At 47.2% G+C, this 22,388-nt stretch overlaps 1 protein-coding gene across 1 annotated transcript in view; it reads left to right on the top strand.

The window, feature by feature from the left end:
• Positions 1-22,388, top strand: part of AHNAK (AHNAK nucleoprotein) — an 88,408-nt gene that overhangs the window by 45,270 nt on the left and 20,750 nt on the right. Inside the window, exon 5 of the mRNA XM_057725833.1 lies at positions 5,708-5,804. Coding sequence (XP_057581816.1) covers positions 5,708-5,804 — 97 coding nt within the window. The remainder of the gene's footprint in view (positions 1-5,707; positions 5,805-22,388) is intronic.

The raw sequence follows: 22,388 nt of genomic DNA, 5'->3' as shown, positions 1-22,388 counted from the left end.
AGGTAGTTCTCTAGCTTGAGGTCCAGTCTGGTCAACTGGGCATGGCAGTTTTAAACCCACTTGAATCTTATAAATCATTGCAGCTCTGCAAAGCCGCTCACACTGCCCTGCATTTCTCCCTGTCTTGCGCTCTGAGGGACAGCACGTAGGTTTGGGAAGAACAGGTTCAAACCTGACCCTGATCTTTAACAGAGCCAGTTTTCCCTAGCAAACATGACTTTCCAGGCCAATCAGATTACCTCTGCCTTCCAGCACCCGTGTGAACTGGCATCGAATGAAGCTGGCTGGGCTGGGTTCAGGTGGGGCAGCCTGGGGCCTCTGAGGGATGATTTGAAGGCCTCAGGAGAGGCTGCCCGAGCCTGAAATCTCTCCCTTACTGTCTTGTCAAGGATGTCTGCCATTTCACTATTATTAAGTCATTCCTTTGTGTGTACCACGGGGTCCCCTCCTTGCCATCCTTCTGTGAATGCAGGTTGGTCTGGTATACAGGATTCCCTTAACCCTTTCCCCTTAAACTGTATGTTTAATCTCTTGTGTTAACCACAAATTGAGTTCCACTTTTTCTTTTTTAAATTAATTAATTTTTATTTTTGCCTGCATTGTGTCTTTGTTGCTGCGTGCGGGCTTTCTTTAGTTGCAGAGAGCAGGGGCTACTCTTCATTGCGGTGCATGGGTTCCTTAGTGCGGTGGCTTCTCTTGTTGCGGAGCTCGGGCTCTAGGCACGCAGGCTTCAGTAGTTGTGGCACACAGGCTCGGTAGTTGTGGCTCACAGGCTCTCTAGAGTGCAGGCTCAGTAGTTGTGGCACACGGGCTTAGTTGCTCCGAGGCATGTGGGATCTTCCTAGACCAGGGCTCGAACCCATGTCCCCTGCATTGGCAGGCGGATTCTTAACCACTGCACCACCAGGGAGGTCCTGGCAGGCAGATTCTTAACCACTGTGCCACCTAGGAAGTCCTCCACTTTTTCTTTTTCCAGTTTTATTGGGATATAATCACCATATAACATTGTGTTAGCTTTAGGTGTACGAAATAATGATTTGACCTATGTGTATACTGCAAAATGATTATTACAGTAAGTTTCATCTCAGTTCTGCTTTTTCATGTTAGGCCTCTCTGGAGTCATTTCACCTACCCTATCTCTATTCTGTTCAGCTCAGACAGGAAGCAAAGCAGAAGCCAACTGGCCTGGTGTGGGGGGCAGAGGGGTGGAGGGAGGGGAATGAGGATGCGGAGGACCGGCAGGCTCTCACACAGCTCCTAGCACAGTGCTGGGCCTTGCTCTGTCACCAGGTGACACTTGAAGGGAGAGCTGTTCTCCCCTATTTTGGCCAAGGTGGAGCATCGCCAGCTCCGCCACGAGCTCCTTTCCTCTCTAGTCTCACTTCCTTCCACTCACTTTCCTCTTACTGTCTGTCCCTCTGTCCCCCTACCTGCTGCCTCTCAGCCATCATTTTTCTAAGGGGTCCTGTGCAGGAAGGCAACTCATGTTGGTAGCCCTGAAGACCCAGGAGCTTCTAAGCCAGACCAGAGCTTGGCTGTCCCCTTTCCGCCTTCCATGCTTGGTTCTCAGTCCCTTCACAAGGCCTGGGGAGTGACACTGGAGCTGTCCAACTGCAGACACCCCAAGCTGTGCAGCTGGATGGAGCAGGCACAGAGAGTGTTGCGTGAGGCACCAGCCAGGTGTTATGGGCTTGCACTAAAGCCTTAACCCGTTCCCACCTCTTCCTCTATTCCTGGCCTAGAAGAGCAGACCCTCCCTCTGGGCACGTTTTGTCAACCCCTGCCTCTCTCCCAGAGACACCCCCCACCCCCGCAAGAGGAGATAATGCCATAAACTCCCCTAGAATGTCAACTCCATGAAGGCAGACATTTTTAATATTCCCTAGTGTCTAGAACAGTGCCTGCCCCCATAGTAGGTGCTCAATAAATATCTGTTGACTGAACCTCCTCTTGTTGAAGTAACCACAGCCAGTAAAATACTTTCAACCCAGATGGACACTTGATTGGGCAGGTAGACACTTTTAGAGCTGACATTTTTCAAAGATTTAATTTTTAATTATACCACATAGCAAGTCAGTTTTATAAAAAAATTAAGCAAGGGACATTCTCCTTATCCCAAGCTTACTTGCATGCTCTTTTGTAGTGCTAACCACTGCCGTCATCTTGGCATGCCCCCTGCAGACTTTGCTCAAAGCTTTTGGACATATCTTTTAGTAACTGAGACATCTATAGTTTGGTGGGTTTAAAGAAGTCATGTATAAGACCATACCACGTTGTTTTGCAATTTGCTCTTTTTCTTAACAACATGTTTTGGAGATGTTCTGTGTAGATAAATACAGATCTGCTTCATTCTCCTTCATTGTAGTGAAATATTGCATAGCCTAGATGAAATATTGTATGTTGCATGTTGTTTTCTGTGTCTAAGAACATTCTCGCACACGCCATTTTGAGCACATGTACAAAGATTTCACTTGGATACCTAGCGATGGAATTGCTGGGCGAAGGAACACATGCGTTTAACATTTTAATAGCTGCTCCCAATTGCCCTCCCAGAAGGCTGTATCCATGTACATTCTGGGTGTGAAAGCCCCTGCTTTCTCTATTGAGCTCTTTTATTTTTTACCAATCTGTTGGTCAAAAAAAACATGATTTTATTGTTAGAATAAAAATTTCAATCTTCTTGGCCAGGAAATTGTGAGCGATTCTCGTTAGTAACATAATCACATGTATAGTAATAACACTATTTAACCATTATGTGCTTTGTTACTTAGTAACTATTTTACATGGAGTAACTCAGCAGGTCTCTACCATTTTGCATGGGAATCTACTTATGTATCAGTTTTCTCCACACAGTTCACTGTGCCTATTAGATGTAAAATACCAGCGTCTGGGGTCTTGGATGGCCTCTGGGGAATGACCGCCCCCCCCCCCATCCTCTCTTCTCTGGAGTGGTTCCAACCAGTTCTTTGGCCATAGCCTGCCCTTCCTCCATGTCCTTTCCTGCCACACAGTGGTCATGTCCTGGAATGATGATGCCAATTGTCCGGTCTGACGCAGTAGCGCATTCTCTGCTCCTGGCCTCTGGGTTTCTCCTTTGATCAGTGCAGGACACGTCAGCAGAAGTCATTCTTGTCCCTTGCTTGGCTTAAATGATATCAGGCCCATCTTTTGGTACATCAGAAGCTGTACCACCGGCTGGATCCTGTCTTAATCTTTCCCAAGCTCACACGTCACCTAGTACAATGTCTCCCACAGAGGAGTCCCTTTTATTTATTTTTATTTTTTTTGGCCGCTCCGTGTGGCATGTGGGATCTTTGTTCCCTGATCAGGGATGGAACCCAGTGCCCCCTGCAGTGGAAGCGTGGAGTCTTAAAAACTAGAACATCAGGGAAGCCCTGAAGAATCCCTTTTAAAAGGAAAAGCTTAAAAAAATAAAAAATAAAAAAAGGAAAAGCTTTAAGAGCATTTAAATTTTTATGCCATTTAATTTTATGTCTCTTTCTCTTCCCTGTCCCCACCTTGATGGGTTCTTTCTTCTATTTTTCTCATCCTCTGTATTCAGGAAGACACTGAAATGGTGGCTGTGAAAGGATTTTTCTCCCTGAAAGTTTTCCCTGGGCATGGTTCTCTGTTACTAACAAGATACAGATTAGAATCATTTACTGCCTTAATATTAATCTCTGGGGATTGAATTGGACTTACCACTCAGTACGGCTGGATTTAATAGTGGCTTTCTTCTGAGGTTTACATTTTTAGAGGGGGCATAGGATTTTAAGGCAGTGTGACTTGTTTTTATGGCTTCATATTAATTTCCTACTTGTATGAGATTAACTTCATATTTGTATCAGAAAACCATTTGCTTGATGATTTGATTATTTCCTTCCCTAAGGTCAATTGAAACCGAATTTGTTTTTTACCCCTTTATCCAGTCCAACTACTACAGAATCTTTGTTTTGCTAGTTTAGTAATATTATTCTGTTATTTTTAAAGCAGTCTAGTTTTGGCTCTGACTTTTCCCAACAGGACACTGTGAGGCAATCTATGTAATTAGCTAAGAACCATACTTTCTTCAGGATAACTTCTTCTTTTGGATATTCTGGTAACTTTGCCTTGGACTTTTTTTTTCTTTTACATTTTCTAATATATGCTGCAAAACATAGTGGATGGTTTAATGGTTTTGAGTGTGGGTTCATGCACCAGATGGCCTGATTCAAATCCCAGCTCTGCAACTTCCTAGCTGTGTGATCTTGGGCAAGTTACTTAAGCTCTCCGTGTCTCAGTTTTCATGTCACTGGTTTTTAAAGAAGTGCAAGTATCATTTGGTAGAAAGAATATTCCTTCCTCCCTCCCTCCTTCCTTTCCTTCCTTCCTTCCTTCCTTCCTTCCTTCCTTCCTTCCTTCCTTCCTTCCTTCCTTCCTTCCTTCGTCAGTCATCTATCCAAGCTGCAAACATTTCCAGAGTGCCTGGGACAATGTGCTAGGCTGTATATACAGGGATACAAAGACAAATAATCCATGGTCCTGGCCCTTAGGAAAATCTAATAAGGGATTTGCTTGTTACTTATGGTGAGGATAGATCATCTGTAAGAAGAAAGCATGAATAAGAAAATTCACCAGTTTGAAGCTGAAGATCCAGACTCATTCCATCCATCAATCTCCAACTCACCTTCCCCTGAGAAAGAGTAATTTTGGGGAATGATGTTCAACTTGAGCAAACATGTGAAAAGAACAGCCCATGGGAACTGTTGAGAGTAACCACAAACTGGTTTCCATGTTGTTGCGAGACAGAATCCTGGCATTGGCCAGAGAATCCCATGCTCAAGTAGGCTCTCCTTCTTGAGGGGACCCCCCTCCTCTGAGATGGTGGTGATCCATAACATAGACTTCAGGAACTCTTAGTGGAATTCAATCCACTGGTTAGAACTGCTGCCCCATGGTATCCAGTTCAGTGTGGTACAGATAAAAGATGCACGGTGGACAGTAACTCACACCCTCCTTTCTACACCTTCTTCACTTGACAGCATCTTGTTCCTCAGTGTTGAACTGCACCTTATCTCTTTTCTTCTGCCACTGCAAAACCCTTGAGGGCAAGGACCGGGTCTGCTGCACGGATGAACCTGAGATGGCATTGTCCCCTTTGTATGAGGGTCACTGGACTTTCACAGAAGGATGTCTTTCAGCTGATGCTAACTCCCTTCTCTCTCTTTTTTTTGTTTGGCTGCGTTGTGTCTTTGTTGCTGCACATGGGCTTTCTCTAGTTGCGGTGAGCAGGAGCTACTCTGCGTTGTGGTGCACGGGCTTCTCATTGCAGTGGCTTCTCTTATAGCGGAGCACAGGCTCTAGGCGAGGGGGCTTCAGTAGTTGCAGCACTGGGGCTTCAGTGGTTGTGGTGCGTGGGCTCAGTAGTTGTGACTTGAGGGCTCAGTTGCTCCACCGCATTGTGGGATCTTCCCGGACCAGGGATCGAACCCCTGTCCTCTGCACTGGCAGGCGGATTCTTAACCACTGCACCACCAGGGAAGTTCCCAGCTCCCGTCTTAAGATCCTGTTATCTCTTCTACAGGCAGAGCTTCCAAAGGAGGGGTGGGCTGGACTGGGATGCGTAAAGATGAGGTATCTGGTTTTTTATATAGTAGGCATTTGAGAAACATTAATGGGTTGGGTGATTTGATGTGTGACTGGTAATAATCCTTGTCCTTGTTGTTAGAACGCACCACAGCTGTCAGCTCTGGGACACAAAGACCAGAATAAACCCGAGGAAGCCACCAGCCAAGCCCGGGCAGAGTCAGTCTCCCCAAACACAGGTGAGAGAAGGTCGTGGGGACTGAAAGAATGATCACTTTAATTGTAATAATGATACCTCCATCCAGACACAAGGCTCATGGGAGCCGCCACAGACAACCATGTCTCCCTGGGCCAGAAGTCACACTCAGGAGAGAGCTGGCTCAGGACCCCAGGGGCCCCACCCGCCCTGCTCCAGGACCTAGAAAACCAAGTCCTCCTCTCTCCTTTCAGCTGTTTGAAAAGCCTGTGGAAAAAGCACTTACTATAGAAGAATAACTGACTCCTTCCAAAGGAGTCTCAAGGGTTTCTTTGTACGTAGGGCTGTTAACGTTTGTGGTATATGTGGAACATTTAGACGCTTATAGGACAGTATCTGTTGAATTCGAAGTTCACGGTGGGGCAGAGGCCAGAGACTTAGAACGTAAAGGTTAGTATCTACTTCTAGTGAAGATCCACCAGAGTTTAGGAAAAAGTATTTTGGATCCTGTAGAGGAAATGCTTTCTCCAGAGGGAAGACGCCCACATGAAGGGGGAGGTGAGAGGAAGAAGTAACTGTGGAGTGGAAATCCTGGTCATAGGGGGCTTAATTTGGGCCATAGGTGTTTGTTTTTTTTTTTAATAAATAAATTTATTTATTTATTTATTTTTGGCTGTGCTGTGTCTTCACTGCTGTGCATGAGCTTTCTCTAGTTGTGGCGAGCAGGGGCTACTCTTCGTTGTGGTACATGGGCTTCTCACCGTGGTGGCTTCTCTTGTTGCAGAGCATGCACTCTAGGTGCTCAGGCTTCAGTAGTTGTGGTGCACGGCCTTAGTTGCTCTGTGGCATGTGGGATCTTCCTGGACCAGGGCTCGAACCCGTGTCCCCTGCATTGGCAGGCGAATTCTTAACCTCTGCGCCACCAGGGAAGCCTTGGGCTATAGGTTTTTATTTTTTATTTTTTAATTTTTGGCTGTGTTGGGTCTTTGTTGTTACGCATGGGCTTTCTCTAGTTGCAGCGAGTGGAGGCTACTCTTCCTTGTGGTATGTGGGCTTCTCAGTGCGGTGGCTTCTCTTGTTGCATCATGTGGGCTCAGTAGTTGTGGCTCACAGGCTCTAGAGTGCAGGCTCAGTAGTTGTGGCAAAGGGGCTTCATTGCTCTGAAACATGTGGGATCTTCCCAGACCAGGGATGGAATCCGTGTCCCCTGCATTGGCAGGAGGATTCTTAACCACTGCGCCACTAGGGAAGTCCCTGTAGTCAGGTTTTGGGCCTACTGTATTTTAGGTAGTTGCAAACATTTGAAAATCAGGAGATTTCCAGAAAATCAGGACTGTATCCAGGAGGAACTGCCTAACTTCTCTTGAAATGTTGAAATCTTTGCCAAGCGGGCATCTCACATGGCACCACCAGCTGGAACAGAGTCACTGCCCGTCACTGGGAAATTGGGGTTTCCTGTCCATTCACCCTGTGGACCCCCCCCCCATCCCAGCATGAGCGTTGGTTCTGGAGGCGAATCCCTCCAGGGGTCCTGTGCATCCCCTTCCCTCACCTCCTTCAGTCTTCCCTACTCTCCTCGGCACCCCACCTCTATTCTGGTGTCACCTTTTGGCAAATAAATGTGCTCTCACCCCTCCCCCTTTCAAGAAACCCTCCTTCAGCACCTCCCACCTCTTGCTGTGGCGTGGTCCCTGTGCAGCTGCCGGAAAAGGTCACCTGCTTTTTCCATAACCTCTTCCTCATGTCCCACTCACTCCAGTGCCCCACCCACTGCCACGGAGCTTCCCCCGTCTCCACCCAGAGCTGATCTTGCTCATGCTGTATTCTTCCCAGGGTAGTCTCGGGGCGCTTGGTGCTGTGTGCTGTGCTCTGTCCTTCTTGGAATCCTCCTCCTCCCTCGGCTTAGTGATTTCTCTCTTTTTCCCTTCTCTCTTTCTTTTTTTCTTTTTCTTTTTCTTTTTTGGCCTCTCCACATGGCTTGTGGGATCTCAGTTTCCCAACCAGGGATTGAACCTGGGGCCCCAGCAGTGAAAGTGCCACATCCTAACCACTGGGATGCCAGGGAATTCCCTAGTGATTTCTCTTTTGTCTGCATGGTTAGGACCACTTTGCCATTCCTTCCCAGGCCCCTTCTGGCCTCCTCTCTTCCCATGAGCTCACAAATGACAGAATTTCCCGAAGCCCTGTCCTGGGCTCTTCATCTTTCTTGCTCTGGACTCTCTGGGCAACCTCTTGGGGCTGCTGATTCTCAAGCCTGCTTTCTAGCACTGGGCCCACCTCTGCCTACCCTCGCCCTGCCAACTGGACCCCCATCAAGTTTTCTCTGCCTCTGATCAGCTCTGTAACCCTCTGGTCGCTGTACCAGCACCCGTCTCCTTAGCATCCCTGACATCTTAGGTTTTCATTATTTACTGCAATTGCCATCGAACTGGTCCGCCTGTCTCAGACCTTTACGGAGGGAGTGAGCTTTAAGTAGAGGCCAGTTTAAAATAAAAATCAGATCACGTGACTCCCCTGCTTGAAATTCTTCAGTGGTTCCTCTTGGCTTTCAGGGTGAAGTTCACGTCCTTGGCTTAGCACCCAAGGCTGCCATGACCTGCTTCCATCTCAACACCCATGGCTTTCCCGTGTGCATCTTTCAGCCTAAGCATACCAAAGTGCTTGCTGGTACCCAAATTCATGATGCTGGTCCCTGCTCCTGTCTTCATGATGCCCCTCCACACTCCTTCTGCCGCTTTTTTTTCTGGGCCTTTGAGTCATCACCCCATACCCCCGATCCTCTGGGTCTGGGCTCAGTGCCTTCTGTATGCCATCCCGTGGTGCCGGGCACCCCTGTTTCAACTCCAACAGTACTGGGCTTCTGCTGGACTTCACACCCCCTGGGGACCCGGGAAGGTCCCCTGCACAGTATGTCTGGCTCATAAAATATAGAGAGATGATGGCAGGAACTTCTGGCTGGCTTCCCAGCACTCACATGGCTGCATACTCCTCTCTTGTCCTTTTGGGAGCAGCTTCTAGCCTCTCACAGTGTTTGCGTTTCCAGCGCAGTACTTTTTTCTCGTACAATGTACTTCGACATTTATTAAGTGTCTTGAGATTTAAAGATGATTGAGATTTGACCCCTTTCCCCCAAAGACTTGTTATACACTTAATTCATCACATCTATTCATTCAGTGAGCATTTACCAACAGCCAACACAGAAGGAGGTAGAATTAATGCAGCTAGGCACGGGGATTCAGATAAAGTCTGCAGAGCTTAGAAGAACTTGCTGTGGCTTTTCATCTTCACAAGCTTTGCTTTAAATGACAGGAGAAAGATTACAGCTCTCCTTGCTGGGGACTCCACTACTGGCCAGGTCACAGGCTTTTCCTTGATCACAAATGTTTCCTTTGAAACCTGTTTGCATGGCCCCACTTTCAGGGACTTTGAAGTTGGAGTTTTGTGTAAACATGACTTCAGCAGAAGTGAACCTTTCCTGCCCCTCCCATTGGCCTCTGGCTTTCTCTGCATCAGCTTCTCAAGAGGATTCTGTCATGTCCCTTAATAGTTAAAAACAGAACAGAGCTTGGGGTTGGCTTTCGCACGCAGCGCCACTGTCAGCTGTTGTTATAAAGAGTCATTTTGGTAAATAAGCAGGAAATCAGTGCATTTGATCAGAGAGCTATGGCTGGACTTTGAGATAAGGCTGTGAAGTTCAAGCCAGTGGGACTTTTGAATCAAGACATCTATCTGGTCACATTGTGTCTTAAATGCTTAAGAGGGTTTTGAAAGATGAAATGCTAGAAAGTTGAATCTATAAATGTCAGCTCCCAAAGTCACGATGTTGCCTTGTCACACTGTCTGGAATTGAGGACTGGGTTGCCTAGTGGTTAAGAGCTCCACTCTGGAACTGGGCTGCCTGGGTTTGAATCCTGTTTCTGCTACTCTAAGCTTCTCATGGGGCAAGTTCTAGCTTCCCCATCTGTGAAATCAGGATGATTAGAGTATTTCCCTTGCATGGCAGTTGTAGGGATTAAGCCACTTAGTGGCTGTGCAGGGCTTAGACACAGAGTAAGTACTCAGTAATGTGAGCTCTTGCCATGATGCCCCTTTATCTGCTTCACATGGGATGTGAAGTGTGATGCCTTTCTCTGGGTCACCAAAGCCGTCATCAGATCTCCCTCCTCCTTTGGTGGTCCACAGGACCCCTGCTCCCGTTGTTTCAATCCTCTTTGCTTCTCTGACCATCTTATTCCAGTCCTATCTCTTTCATATTGTACTTTCTGCCTGGAATAGGCTGCTATGTCACCTGCCCCTCCCCAGTCTCTCCCTGTTCTGAAGCCCTGTTGCTGGATTGGGTGCAGATAGTCCTGTACCAACTGCTAACCGTGGGGAAACTCTAGGATGATTTTTTTTTTTTTTGAGTTTGTATTTATAAATCTCTAAAGCGTTTTTTTTTTCTCCTTCACATTTGGGATCTTAGTTCCCTAGCCAGGGGTAAAACCTGTGCCCCTGCTGTGGAGGTGTGGAGTCTTAACCACTGGACTGCCAGGGCAGTCCCTCTAAAGCCTTATAGAGCCCTTGTCAATGGACTAACCTGTGAGATTGCCATCTATTTGTTTTTAATTGTAAAATATACATAAGATTTACAGTTTTAACCATTTTAGGTGTATAGTTCAGTGGCATTAAGTACATTCACATTGTTGTGTAAACATCACTACTCTCTGTCCCCAGAACGTTTTCATCTTCCCAAACAGAAGCTCTGTACCCATTAAACAATAACTTCCCCTTTCCTCCCTCCAGTTCCTGGCAACCATGATTCTGTTTTCTGTCTCTATGAATGTAACTACAATTAGGTCCCTCATATCGGTGGAATCATACATTTGTCCTTTGATGGCTGGCTTACTTCACTTAGCATAATGATTTCAAGGTCCATCCATGTTGTAGCATGTGTCAGAATTTCCTTTCTTCTAAAGGTTGAGTTGTATGAATAGGTTATGTTTTGTTTATCCATTCATCTGTCAATGGACATTTGAGTTGTTTCCGCGTTTTGGCTATTGTGAATAGCTCTGCCACGAACATTGGTGTATAAGTATCTGTACGAGTCCCTGCTTTCAATTCTTTTGTGTGTTATACCCAGTGGTGGAATTGTAGGATCATATGGTCTATCTCTTATGCAAGATTGACTTTATAAATCAAGATCAGGGCTTGAACACCTGGTGGGAAAATTCTCTCTTTACCTTCCTTCTTCCCCACCCCCACCCCACCCCAGGCCCTCCCATGAACTTTATCTCCATCAATGTCAACTCTACCCTCAGGTTCTTCAGGCTGAAACTCTGCTGTCATCCTGGACTTCTCGAATTCTTTTTCCATGTTTAGATGATGAGCAATTCCCATCGGCTCCATCTTCTGTATCCAGAATCGAGCTACTTCTCCCCATCCCCACCATTGCTGTCAGGATGCAGGCCACCACACCACTCACCTGGATTATGACAATTGTTTCCGAACTTTTCTCCATGTTTTGGTCATGGTCCCCCTTCTGATCTCTTCTGGGCACAGCAATAGGTTCAACCCTTTTAAAACATTAGTCAGATAATGTCATTCCTCACTCCTGACCTTCCAGCATCTCACTCCCCATTTTGCTCGAGGCAAAATTTAAGTGCTTGCAAAGACCTGTTGGCCTTCACTGCTCTTCTGACCCCACCTCTCCCTCCCTGATCAGCTCAAGTCACAAGTGTCCCCTTGCTGTTCCGCCTCAGAGCTTTTGAGTTTGTGGAGAACTATTCCCGGAATGTTCTTCCTTTGAGAAACTCTTAGAGCCCTTCTCTGAAACATAAAATAACAAGCCCTTTCTCTTCTGACTCCAGGCATTACCTGTGCTTCTTACCCACTTACTTACCGCTCTCTGACATATGTTTACTCCCTAATCTGTTCATTACCTTCCTCCGCACTAGAATGTAATGGTCATGATGTCAGGGGCTTTGCTTGGTTTCCTGTCACATCCTCAGTGCCTATAATGATGCCAGGCACATACTAGGTGCTCAATTAGTATCTGTTCCATGAATGGATGAATGGTGCTTTGAGATACCCACCGTAAAAGCCCACAGACGTTCTTAGTCTCTGAGAGCTGTGCAGATGTATCAAAGTCCCACTGCTATCAGGGCAACTTCAAAACGAAGCAAACTGGGTTGATCATTTTTTGAAGCTCCCTTTAGCCTTAGCAGGTCTTGTAAATGCCCCTGATGGCTGTAAGGATTTATCCTATAACAAACAACCCTTCAAAAACCTGTGCCGTATTCGGTGTTCACCAAACTGGACTCTGTGGGTATCTTCTCAGGGGCTTAAGGAGTCTACACAAATCAAATATTGTTTTTAACATTTTTTAAAAAAATTTATTTGTTTACTTATTTCATTTTTATGTATTGACTGCGTTGGGTCTTCATTGCTGCATGCCGGTTTTCTGTAGTTACGGAGAGCAGGCGCTACTCTTCGTTGCTGTGTGGGGTCTTCTCATCATGGTGGCTTCTCTTGTTGTGGAGTACTGGCTCTAGGTGTGCAGGCTTCAGGAGTTGTGGCTCTCGGGCTCAGTAGTTGTGGCTTGCGGGCTCTAGAGTGCAGCCTCAGCAGTTGTGGCACACGAGCTTAGGTGCCCAGCGGCATGTGGGATCCTCCCGGACCAGGGAACGAACCTGTGTTCCCTGCATTGGCAGACGAATTCTTAACCACTGTGCTACCAGGGAAGCCCTGTTTTTTAACATTTTGATGACCAATCTAAGGGAAAAGAAAGGAAACATATTGTTGGTCTTTTGATGACTGCCTTACAGCTGAGGAATGTCATGTAAGTGGTTCCGGAGTGGTGTTTGCATTTGTGTGTGTGGCATTCTTGGTGCCCAGGGACCTCCTGAATCGACGGCCTTTATCTTTTAGTTGTTTAAACTGGGGTCACTGGTTCATGGATGTCTTCTTGCAAATCCATGATAATATTTTTTCCCTTTAAATGTGTCTGAATGAGATATAGCCAGGATGCATGGCTAATAGCCATGAGCTGCAGTGCAGGCTGAAATACAAAACCAGGATAGAAACTTCCAGGCCCCAGGCCTCAATTTTACATGGGTCTGAAGCAGAGGCATGAACATTGTTCTTAGAGTCAGGAGACTGGAGTCGGTACCAATCTTGTTCTCTGAACTAACCATGTGACCCTGGGTTTGTCAGCCCACCTTTCTGGGTTTCATTCTTCCTCTACAAAGCAAACCAGAGGATCTCTGAGTTCTCTTCCAACTCTGACATTCTCTTTTATGAGGTATGGTGGGAAGAATTCCCCCTTTGGATACCAGGAAAAATACATCGTTGGCACCAAACCCTGAGTACTGGCGATGAGGATAATAGTGACATTTTTTGAGGTGTCCATTCAAGGCTTGTCTTCTCTGAGTGGCCTTTGCTGAGGACTGTACCTAGAAATCACACCTCCATCTCTAGCTTATTGTCCTATTTACTTTAGTTGATTTTTCTTCATATGCTCCTCCTGTGCTTTTGAGGAAATCTGAGCTCTATTAAGGTTATTTCTTATTATCTGTCTTCTCCTTCTAAAAGTAAACTCTATAAGAGGGAGTTTTTTGTTGTTGTTTTGTTTTTGTTTTTGCTCAAGACTGTGCCCCAGTGCCTTGGAACAGTGTCTGTCCCTTGGTGGGTACCTGATCAACAGTTTCTGAATGATTTGGGAACTTCCTCTGCTTTAGGTCCTGTGCAAAGTGCTTTACATTTTAATCAACAAGTGCATGAAGTAAGTATTACTATTAGCCTTGTGTATTGGCTGAGAAAACTGAGGCTTTACAAAAATCAGGTAACTTTCCTGTACGTGTCTGGGCTGAAACTTGAACCTGGGTAATTTGTACACCTTGTTGTATTCATCCTTAGCTTTGGCACCTCTCGGCCAGGAGGCCTCTAGTGCCAAATGCATCAGGTACAGATGGGTTATACTGTGGCTTTTTTTTTTTCCTTCTGTTGTGCAGCTCTGTGTATGGGGAAGGGGAAATTAAACTCTCATTTAATGAAGAGATTATCCTTTCCCCATTGTATGTTCTTGGCTCCTTTGTTGTAAGTTAATTAACCATAAATGCATGGGTTTATTTCTGGGCTCTCTATTCTGTTCCATTGATGTATGTGTCTGTTTTATGCCAATGCCATACTGTTTTGATTACTACAGCTTTGTAATATAGTTTAAAATCAGGCCATGCAACACCTCCAGCTTTGTTCTTCTTTCTCAAGATTGCTTTGGCTATTCATAGACTTTTGTGATTCCATATAAATCTTGGGATTTTTCTTCTATTTCTATGAAAAATGCCTTTGGAATTTTGATAGGGATTGCATTGAATCTAAAGAGTGCTTTGGGTAGCACTGACAGAAATCAAGCTCTCAGAGTTCTCCTTGACTGCCTTTGCCTTCTCTGACTGTGCAAAGAGCTCACTCTGCAGAATTGCAGAAGTGGGTGGTTTGTTAGCTATCCTCTGATTCCACCAACCCCTTCATTTTAAAGCTGAAGAAACAGAGACCCAAAACAGCTGGGTGCTGTGTAACTCCCTTATTGTCTTGATCTATGGACTAACTGATTCATGAGCTTTCAGTGGTCTGGGTGGTAAACCAGAAGGCCCTTGGCAGCAATGTTGGGAGCCTGTACAGCTTCTGGGGCCCACCCCACCAATACCATCACCATCTGCTGGCCCTTTGGGTCCTGGGCCTTTGGGGTCTTTCATTACTTGGGTGCTGTTCAGTTTCTGGGGATCAGACGCTGGCTGAGGGCTCTGCCTCTGGTCAGGCCATCCACCAGACAGCACTTCTTGGTATGAAAACCATGTCTGTCAAAATGTCATCTTCTTGGTGTTCACATGTGCCAGGAGGGTGGGTTTCAGGACCATCCTGTGGGCATTTTCATGTTTTCCTGTTCCTGACAGTTTGTCCCCATCTTTTTCCTCCTAGGTCTCTTAGGGGTTAAATGATACCAGGAAGAAGCAGGGCAAGTTCTCCCCCTAATGCTGCAAGTAAGGAATGAGGAATATTTTACGTTCATGAATAAGCTATTGCTTATTGATGTTCTGATCACAGATAAATGTTCTTTTCCCCATTTGTTACACATGAAATCTCAGTGAACAGTACAAGACCAACTAAAATTAAGTACTTGAGTAATGTGGTCTCTACTATACCAGGTATAGAAATTCAGGGGAAAGAGTATTGGAGAGGGATGGAATGGTCAGGTAATAGTAAAAATGAAATAAGAGCTAACCCTTATCAAGTGCTTTCTATGTGTCAGGAACAATATAAATGCTTTATGTGACAACTTATTTAATCTACACAATAACCCTGCAAACACTGCACATCCTCATTTTCCAATGAAGGAAAACGAGGCACATAAAGATTAAATAATTTGTTCAAAGTCATAGAGAGCTGGAAGGGCAAAGCCAGGATTTGAATCCAGACAGCCTGGCTCCAGGGTCTTTTCTATTAAATACTGCACCCAATGGCCTTGATGAAGGCTTTGTGAAGGAGATGGGACTTGAGCTGGACATTGAAGAAGGAAAGGGATGACAGCGTGGGGACAAATCTGAGTGATGGAGTGGGCATGGCAGACCCCAACAGGGAAGAAGAGACTGGCCTGACTCGGCAGAGGTCAGAGGGTTTAGACTTGATCTGGAAGGGCCCAGCCTTTGAAGTGTGTTGAAGGATGACTTGCTAGAAGCGGAGGTTTGGGGAGGCTTTTGGTGGCAGTGGTAGGTCTGAGGGTAAGAGATATGGAGGCAGGAACAAGACGCTGGAGGGTCGAGCCTAGAATGCTGGTCCCAGCTGGGCCAGCTCAGGAGGGAAGATGGATGCGGAATGAGGAAGACAGGGAACAGACCAGAAGGGCTCTCACCACCTGTGATCACCATGCTGTGGTGACCTGTGGGGCAAGCAGGGGCCCGCACCTCAGAGCTGTACACACCTGGCCCAGGAATGGAAGGGGCTGTGGGCCCAGCAGCTTCCCCACCACTAACAACTATGCCCGAGCTGCCTCACATCTGTCTGTTCTGCTCTAACCTCAGAGCACAAAAGGGCTGCACTTCCCCTGCACTCTCCAAGTCCTGCACACCTTTCTCATGGCCACCCAACCCAGGACCCCACAGGGAGGGGAATTCTGAAAAATCCACATACATAACAAATTCACTTTTCTTTCATTCTTCTCTTTTCCTCCCCAGTGATTTGATTGAAAGGGCTTCCACAGACGCAGCATAAACTCTCAGAGTGAATCAGTGGTAACCAAACATCATATCTGAGGATATCCCACCCTCCCTGCAAAGTCTTAATAAATCTCACCTCTTCTCTTAACTTCCTGAAGTTTCATCTGTGCCACTTGTATCAGGGGCACGTGTTTTTCTACAGCTGCATCTGCTGTACTAGTTTGCTCGAGCCTCCAGGACAAAGTGCCATCGATCACGTGGCTGAACAACAGACATTTGTTTTGTTGTTTTTCTTTTTTTGTTTATTTTGGAATTTCAATTGTCTTTTTTTAAATTTTTATTTCTATTTTTTTAAGAACTTTTATTGGCTTATAAATGATGGTCTACTCCTGTCTCCACGTGGTCATCTGTCTGTAATTGTCTGTGTCCTTATTTCCTCTTGTTATAAGGACACCAGTCATATGGAGTTAGGGCCCACCCTAATGACCTTATTTTAACTTAATTGCTTCTTTAAAGACCATCTTCAAATACAGTCACTTTCTGAAGTATTGGAGGTACTTATACATGTGAATTTGGGAGGCAGGGGACACAATTCAGTCCATAACACCTTCCTTCTCATCCATCCATCCAGGGTGAAGGATCAGCCCAGTAACTACCCAGGCTGCATGGTTCTTAGATCCGGTCCCTCATGGGAGGCAGCCTCTCGGGGTTTTCTGCGAGGTCGAAGGTTTATTTACTGAGGTCTGGTTTCTTATGCAGGCTTGTCCTCCTTCAGGCAAGGAGCATTTCTCCATGCAGGCATTCCAACTTGGTCAGATTAGAAAGTGGTAAATCCAGGGGAGATTTTTTTTTTTTTTTTAACTGTGTGCAGAATTCCTGGCATAGCAGAGAGCTCAGGAAGGAAGGTTCTGTTTGGGGACAGAGATCAGGATCAAGGCTTTGGAGGCTTAACTCTCTGAGAAAGGGTTAGGCTCTCCTCTCACTAATTCTGTTTCCTTGATTAGCCTCTGAATTGATGTACCTAGAATGAACGCATTTTGTCACAAACAATGATTTAATGTAACCCTTGAGCTTTTTCCTTCTCCCACCCTTAGAGTGTCAGTCACTAGAGGACCTAGAAAGGAGTAGAGAGGCAAGATTGGCAAAGGGGAGGCTTCTCTGGCTTTTGGGGTCCAGGACAGCTGGCCACTGGGTCCAGCCTTTTCCCCTAGCGGGCACCAGCGGGGGACAGAGGGCTGCCTGCCTGGCAGGAAGTAGGGGTCTGGGCGAGGCTTCCCAAGCTCTGCCTACTGCCCTCCTGCTGGAAATGGGGAGAGAGGGGGTTATAGCCTTCTACAGATCCAGCAGAATCAAGTCACAAGGGCACCCGGCATCTTATCTACCCCCCCTTCTCCGGATTCCAGCTCCCAGGCACCTGCCAAATTTGCCGTCGCCTTTTATTAAAGTGAAAAACACTTCACTGAAGTGAAATATTCAAGATAGGAATATTCTCCAAAGCCACTGGGGAACACTTTCAAAAATAGTTTCACAGGCAAAACAGGGAAAAGGACAAGATTGCACGCAGGGCTGGATCACCCATTTGGAGAGTCGGTTCTAGAAAGAGGACTTTGATTTCATGCTATGGCTTCATGCAGAGGGGAGGGAGTGGGAGAGCTGGGTTGGAGGTGGGAGGCCTGGCACTTCTCCAGGGTCCTCCTCAGCACATGACAGGCCCTTGGGGAGACACCTTAATAAAGGGGTCACGAGCAGCCTGGCAGCCTTCCAAGCCTCCCGGTACCCGAGACAAAAAATGTTGGCCTGACAAGACTGCTTAAGCAATTTCCTAGCGCATTTACCACTTTACAGATCCCAAAGTATGCAAGTAAATGGACCTCTTTAAAAAAAAAATAAAGATATTAAAAATGTCCAACTATCTTATTACGGTAAGTGCTGGAGTAAACGCACTTTGTAATCTTAACTGTTGACATCAGTGAAACACTTTTATCCCGAAAGGCCTGGGAGGTATTATTTAAAGCGATTTTTGTACTCGTGTAGAGTTTCTTCTTTTCTAAACATGGCTAGGGGTGGTCAGTTTGCGAAAAGTAAAAGAGTAGAAAAAAAAGAAAAGAAGAGGTGCTTTCCTATCTGTTCTCTCCTGAGGTCTAGAAATTGGTAGAAATGGCCTGAGTGAGAGCTGAACCAAGTGCCCTGGGTCTGTGGTGGAGGCTGGGGGGCGGGGCGGGGGTGGGGAGAGCACTGGCGGGAGTGGAGGGGTCCAGTTTTGGTGTGAGGAGGCCTGGGGAGGGGGGCAGCCCCACCCCTCCTGGCCCCTGGGCTCTCGCTGAGAGGAATGGAATGTGTGTGCTGACCAGATCTGCCTGAGTGAGTCTGTGAGAGGCACAGGTCATCCCAAGAACCCACAGGGAATCATGGGTGAAGAGATAAGGAGGCTGAATGCTTTGTACTCTTAAGATAACACCGGATCCTTAGAAGGGGATTCCCCGAGGAGAGGCACATGAAAGAGATTCTGAGCTGGTTCCTACCAGGGCTGCTGATTTCTTAGCGCCTTTGGGATCCAGAGGCCTCTTAGTAAAACCATCTGTATACCAGGCTTCCCTTTATATTGGTATACATTTTCCAGCCGTCACCACCCTGCTTTTTCTTCTTCTTCTTTTTTAAAAATATTTATTTATTTAGGCTGTGCTGGCTCTTACTTGCGGCATGTGGGATCTTTAGTTGCAGCATGTGAACTCATTTTATTTTATTTAAAAAAAAATTATTTATTTTGGCTGCATTGGGTCTTCGTTGTGGCATGTGGGATCTTTTTAGTTGCAGCATGCAGGCTCTTAGTTGTGGCGTGTGGACTTCTTAAGTGCGGCGTGCATGCGGGATCTGGCTCCCCGACCAGGGATCAAACCTGGGCCCCCTGCATTGGGAGCGCAGAGTCTTACCCACTGGACCACCAGGGAAGTCCCACACCTGGCTTCTGCTCCTTCCCAAACATACCTGCGGCCTCCGGGCCTTTGCACCTGTTACTTCTTTGGCCATGAATGCTCTGGCCACCCCCTAAGTCAATTAGCCTTCAGGATTTGGTGCAGCCCTCAACCCCTCAGGAAAACCTTGACCCTGGGCTGGGTCCCCTGTCCTCTTTTAAGTGCTCAGATATCTTCCTGTCCCTCTTCTCTCTAACTTGTCCTCTCCTTCTCCAGGTCTGTGAGGGAGGCTGAGGGGAGCACTGGCACAGGGTGGGAGGGGTCCAGTTTTGCTGTGAGACGGCCTCAGGGCCAGCCCCTGGACTCTTTCTGAGAGGAATGGAATGTGTGTGCTGACCGGACCTGGCAGGCCAAGTCTTCTAAGAAGTCAGGAACCTCCTTTCGTATTGCCAGGTGTTGTTTCGGGCAGGTAATTCTTCGGAGGCCCGAGAGTGGGGGAAGCGAGACCCTTGTTGTGCGTAAGAGCTGGGGTGCTTGTGGGTAGTCCCCGGCTCAGCTTGGTACCCAGGCTGCTCAGTAAGTGTTTGTGTACCCACTGTCAAATTCACTTTTGTTGGGCAGCTCCCACATGCCGGGCACTTTATACTCCTCATGTCGTGTAATCCATACAAGAACAGGTGAGGAAGGCCTCGTGTCCATTTCCAGACAAGGGACTTCGGGCTCAGTATGTTCTGTGACTTAATTGAGGTCACACAGCTAACAGGCCATAACATTCCTGGCTCTCACACTGAGGGGGCAAAAGACCCACTGGGGAGTTGGTTAAAAATGTGGGTTTGGGACTTCCTAGGTGGCACAGTGGTTAAGAATCCACCTGCCAATGCAGGGGACATGGGTTTGAGCCCTGCCCCAGGAAGATACCACATGCCACGGAGCAACAAAGCCCGTGAGCCACAGCTGTTGAGCCCACGTGCCGCAACTACTGAAGCCCACGCACCTAGAGCCTGTGCTCCGCAACAAGAGAAGCCACCACAATGAGGAGCCCATGCACCACAATGAAGAGTAGCTCCTGCTCTCAGCAACTAGAGAAAGCCCATGTGCAGCAACGAAGACCCAACACAGCCAATGAAAAAATAAGTGCAATAAATAAATAAATAAATAAATAAATTTATTTTAAAAAAATGTGGATTTCCTCACACTGCTCCCAAGATTCCGATTTTGTCGTAGTATTTTTTTTTTTTAATTCTGGTAAAATATACAGAATAGATAATTTACCATTTAACCATTTTAAGTATGTAGGTCAATGGCATTAAGTACATTCACATCATTCTGCAACCATTACCACCAGCCATCTTCAGAACGTTTTTTTGTCTTCCCAAACTGAAACTCTGCCCCCATTAAACAACCAAGCTCCGTTCCCCCTCCCCCAGGCCCCGGTGACCACCGCTCTACTTTCTGTCTCTGAATTCGACTACTCTAGGGACCTCTAGAAGTGGAAACTTGTAGTGTGTGTCCTTTTGTGTCTGGCTTATTTCACTGTCACAGTATTTTAAACAAGGGCCCCTGGCAATCCTCATGTAAGGGTCTGGACCTCTCTGAAGAATTCTGGCAGAGGCTGGGAGGAGGGTGAGGGGAAGTGCAGTCCTGGCACAGGCTTTGCTGGCTGAGTTTATACAGACGGGAGGGCTGGGATGAGTCAGCGAGTGCTGGTTGAGAGGTAGGAGGAGGAAGGTGACTGTATGGTGACCGAGGGACCCGGGGGTGGGCAGTGGCTGCTTTCTGGCAGGTATTGCTTGGGGGAGGGTGTTGACCAAGAGCTCAGGGCTGGAGGACAGGAGGGAAAATTGTGTGGACTGGTCAGTTCAGGTAGGGTTCCTGAGCTGTGGGTCACAGGCCAAGGGTGGGGAGGGGTATGTAGGGTCCACAGCGGTGAGGGAAATCAGCGGTGCTGGTGGGCGAGACCTGTGGGCCAAGCCAAGCGGAGGCATCCGCGGAAGCAGGCGGCAGATCCCTCCAGGCCTAGACCGCGTGGGCAGGCCGAGCAGGCTCAGAAGAGGCGGGAAAGGGGCCTGTGGGCACAGGAGAAGGAACTGATACATAGTCGACCCCATGCCTCCGCCAGGAGACGGCACATCCTTCTTGCAGAGGCAGGCTCCTGACCCCAGCGGCCAATAAATATCCACTATAACTCAGACGTTGCTGTTGGGGGTGTGATTTGCCCCGACGGTTTGTTTGTTTTTCCACTGTAATGCAAATACAGACTGGGAGAGAAGGTGGAGGTCTTGCAGCCAGCAGGGTGTACAGATCGCGTGGGTAGTGAGAATGGGTGCTGGTGGGTGGTCCCCGGGCCAGCTTGAGCCTCTCTTTCTCTCAGCCATGTGAGGATATACCAGATAAGAGGCCCTCTGCGAACCAGGAAGAGGGCTCTGGCCAGAACCCCACCATGCTGGCGCTCCGATCTCAGACTTTCAGCTTCCACAGCCGTGAGATACATGTCTGTCATTTAAGCTACCCCATCTATGGCCTACAGTATTTGTCATAGCAGCCTCAACGGACTGAGACACAAGGGAGGGGGCTAAACATCCCAGAGCATGGACCCGCCTCCCACAGCAAAGAATTATCCGGCATGAAATGTTTGAAATGTCGCTTTGAGAAACTCTGCTTTTGGGTAGCCCTTTCTTTTTCTCTTTCTTTCTTTCCTTCCTTTCTTTTTCTTTCTTTCTTTCCTTCCTTCCTTCTTTCTTTCCTTCCTTCCTTCTTTCTCTTTCTTAATATTTATTTATTTGGCTGCACCAGGTCTTAGTTGCAGCATGCAGGATATTTAGTTGCGGCACCCATGGGGGATCTAGTTCCCCGACCAGGGATTGAACCTGGGGCCCCTGCTTTGGGAGTGCAGAGCCTTAGCTACTGGACCACCAGGGAGGTCCTGCTCTAGGGTAGTTTGAACTGTGCTTGCAGCCAGCGAGCACTTCTCCAAGTGGACTGTGGCCTCCCCATAGCTCCAGATACTGACCTGTCTGTCCTCATTCCTATGGCTGCAGGAGGCTGAAGCTCTTGGCCAACTTTGTCCTTATCGGTGCAAATAAAATCAGAAGTTCTTTAACCTGCAGTAGTAGACCACAGGTGGAGCGGACGTCTGGGGTGTGGCAGGGACGGTTGGGTCTGAGCAGTTGTAACAGACTCATTATCTCATATTATGTATGTATTCAATTGAAATTCACCAGCTGGGTTAGTACGGGGTTATTGTGGACAATTTGGCTGTTTAGAAATCCTATCGCTCCCCCTTCCCGCACCCGGAAAGAACGGAGATGAGAGAGGAAGGTTGGCAGGAGATGATGATCTGCTGCAAATGGCCATTCACAAAGTTATTGACCCACCCACCTACCATGGCCACTCATTGGACCCTTTACTCAGCACTCAAGCCTCACTCTGTGTCTGAATGACAAAGCAATTGGATGATTAGATGAGTGTTAAACTTCTCAACTTTTGTGGTTTTTGTGGCCAGGAACCAGAGGCCTCGGTACAGAAGTA

Source organism: Hippopotamus amphibius, chromosome 3 (genome assembly GCF_030028045.1).
Source record: "Hippopotamus amphibius kiboko isolate mHipAmp2 chromosome 3, mHipAmp2.hap2, whole genome shotgun sequence".
NCBI classification, from domain to species: domain Eukaryota; kingdom Metazoa; phylum Chordata; class Mammalia; order Artiodactyla; family Hippopotamidae; genus Hippopotamus; species Hippopotamus amphibius.
Note: the sequence above shows the minus strand (reverse complement) of the source record. Positions and strands in the feature narration are given on the sequence as shown.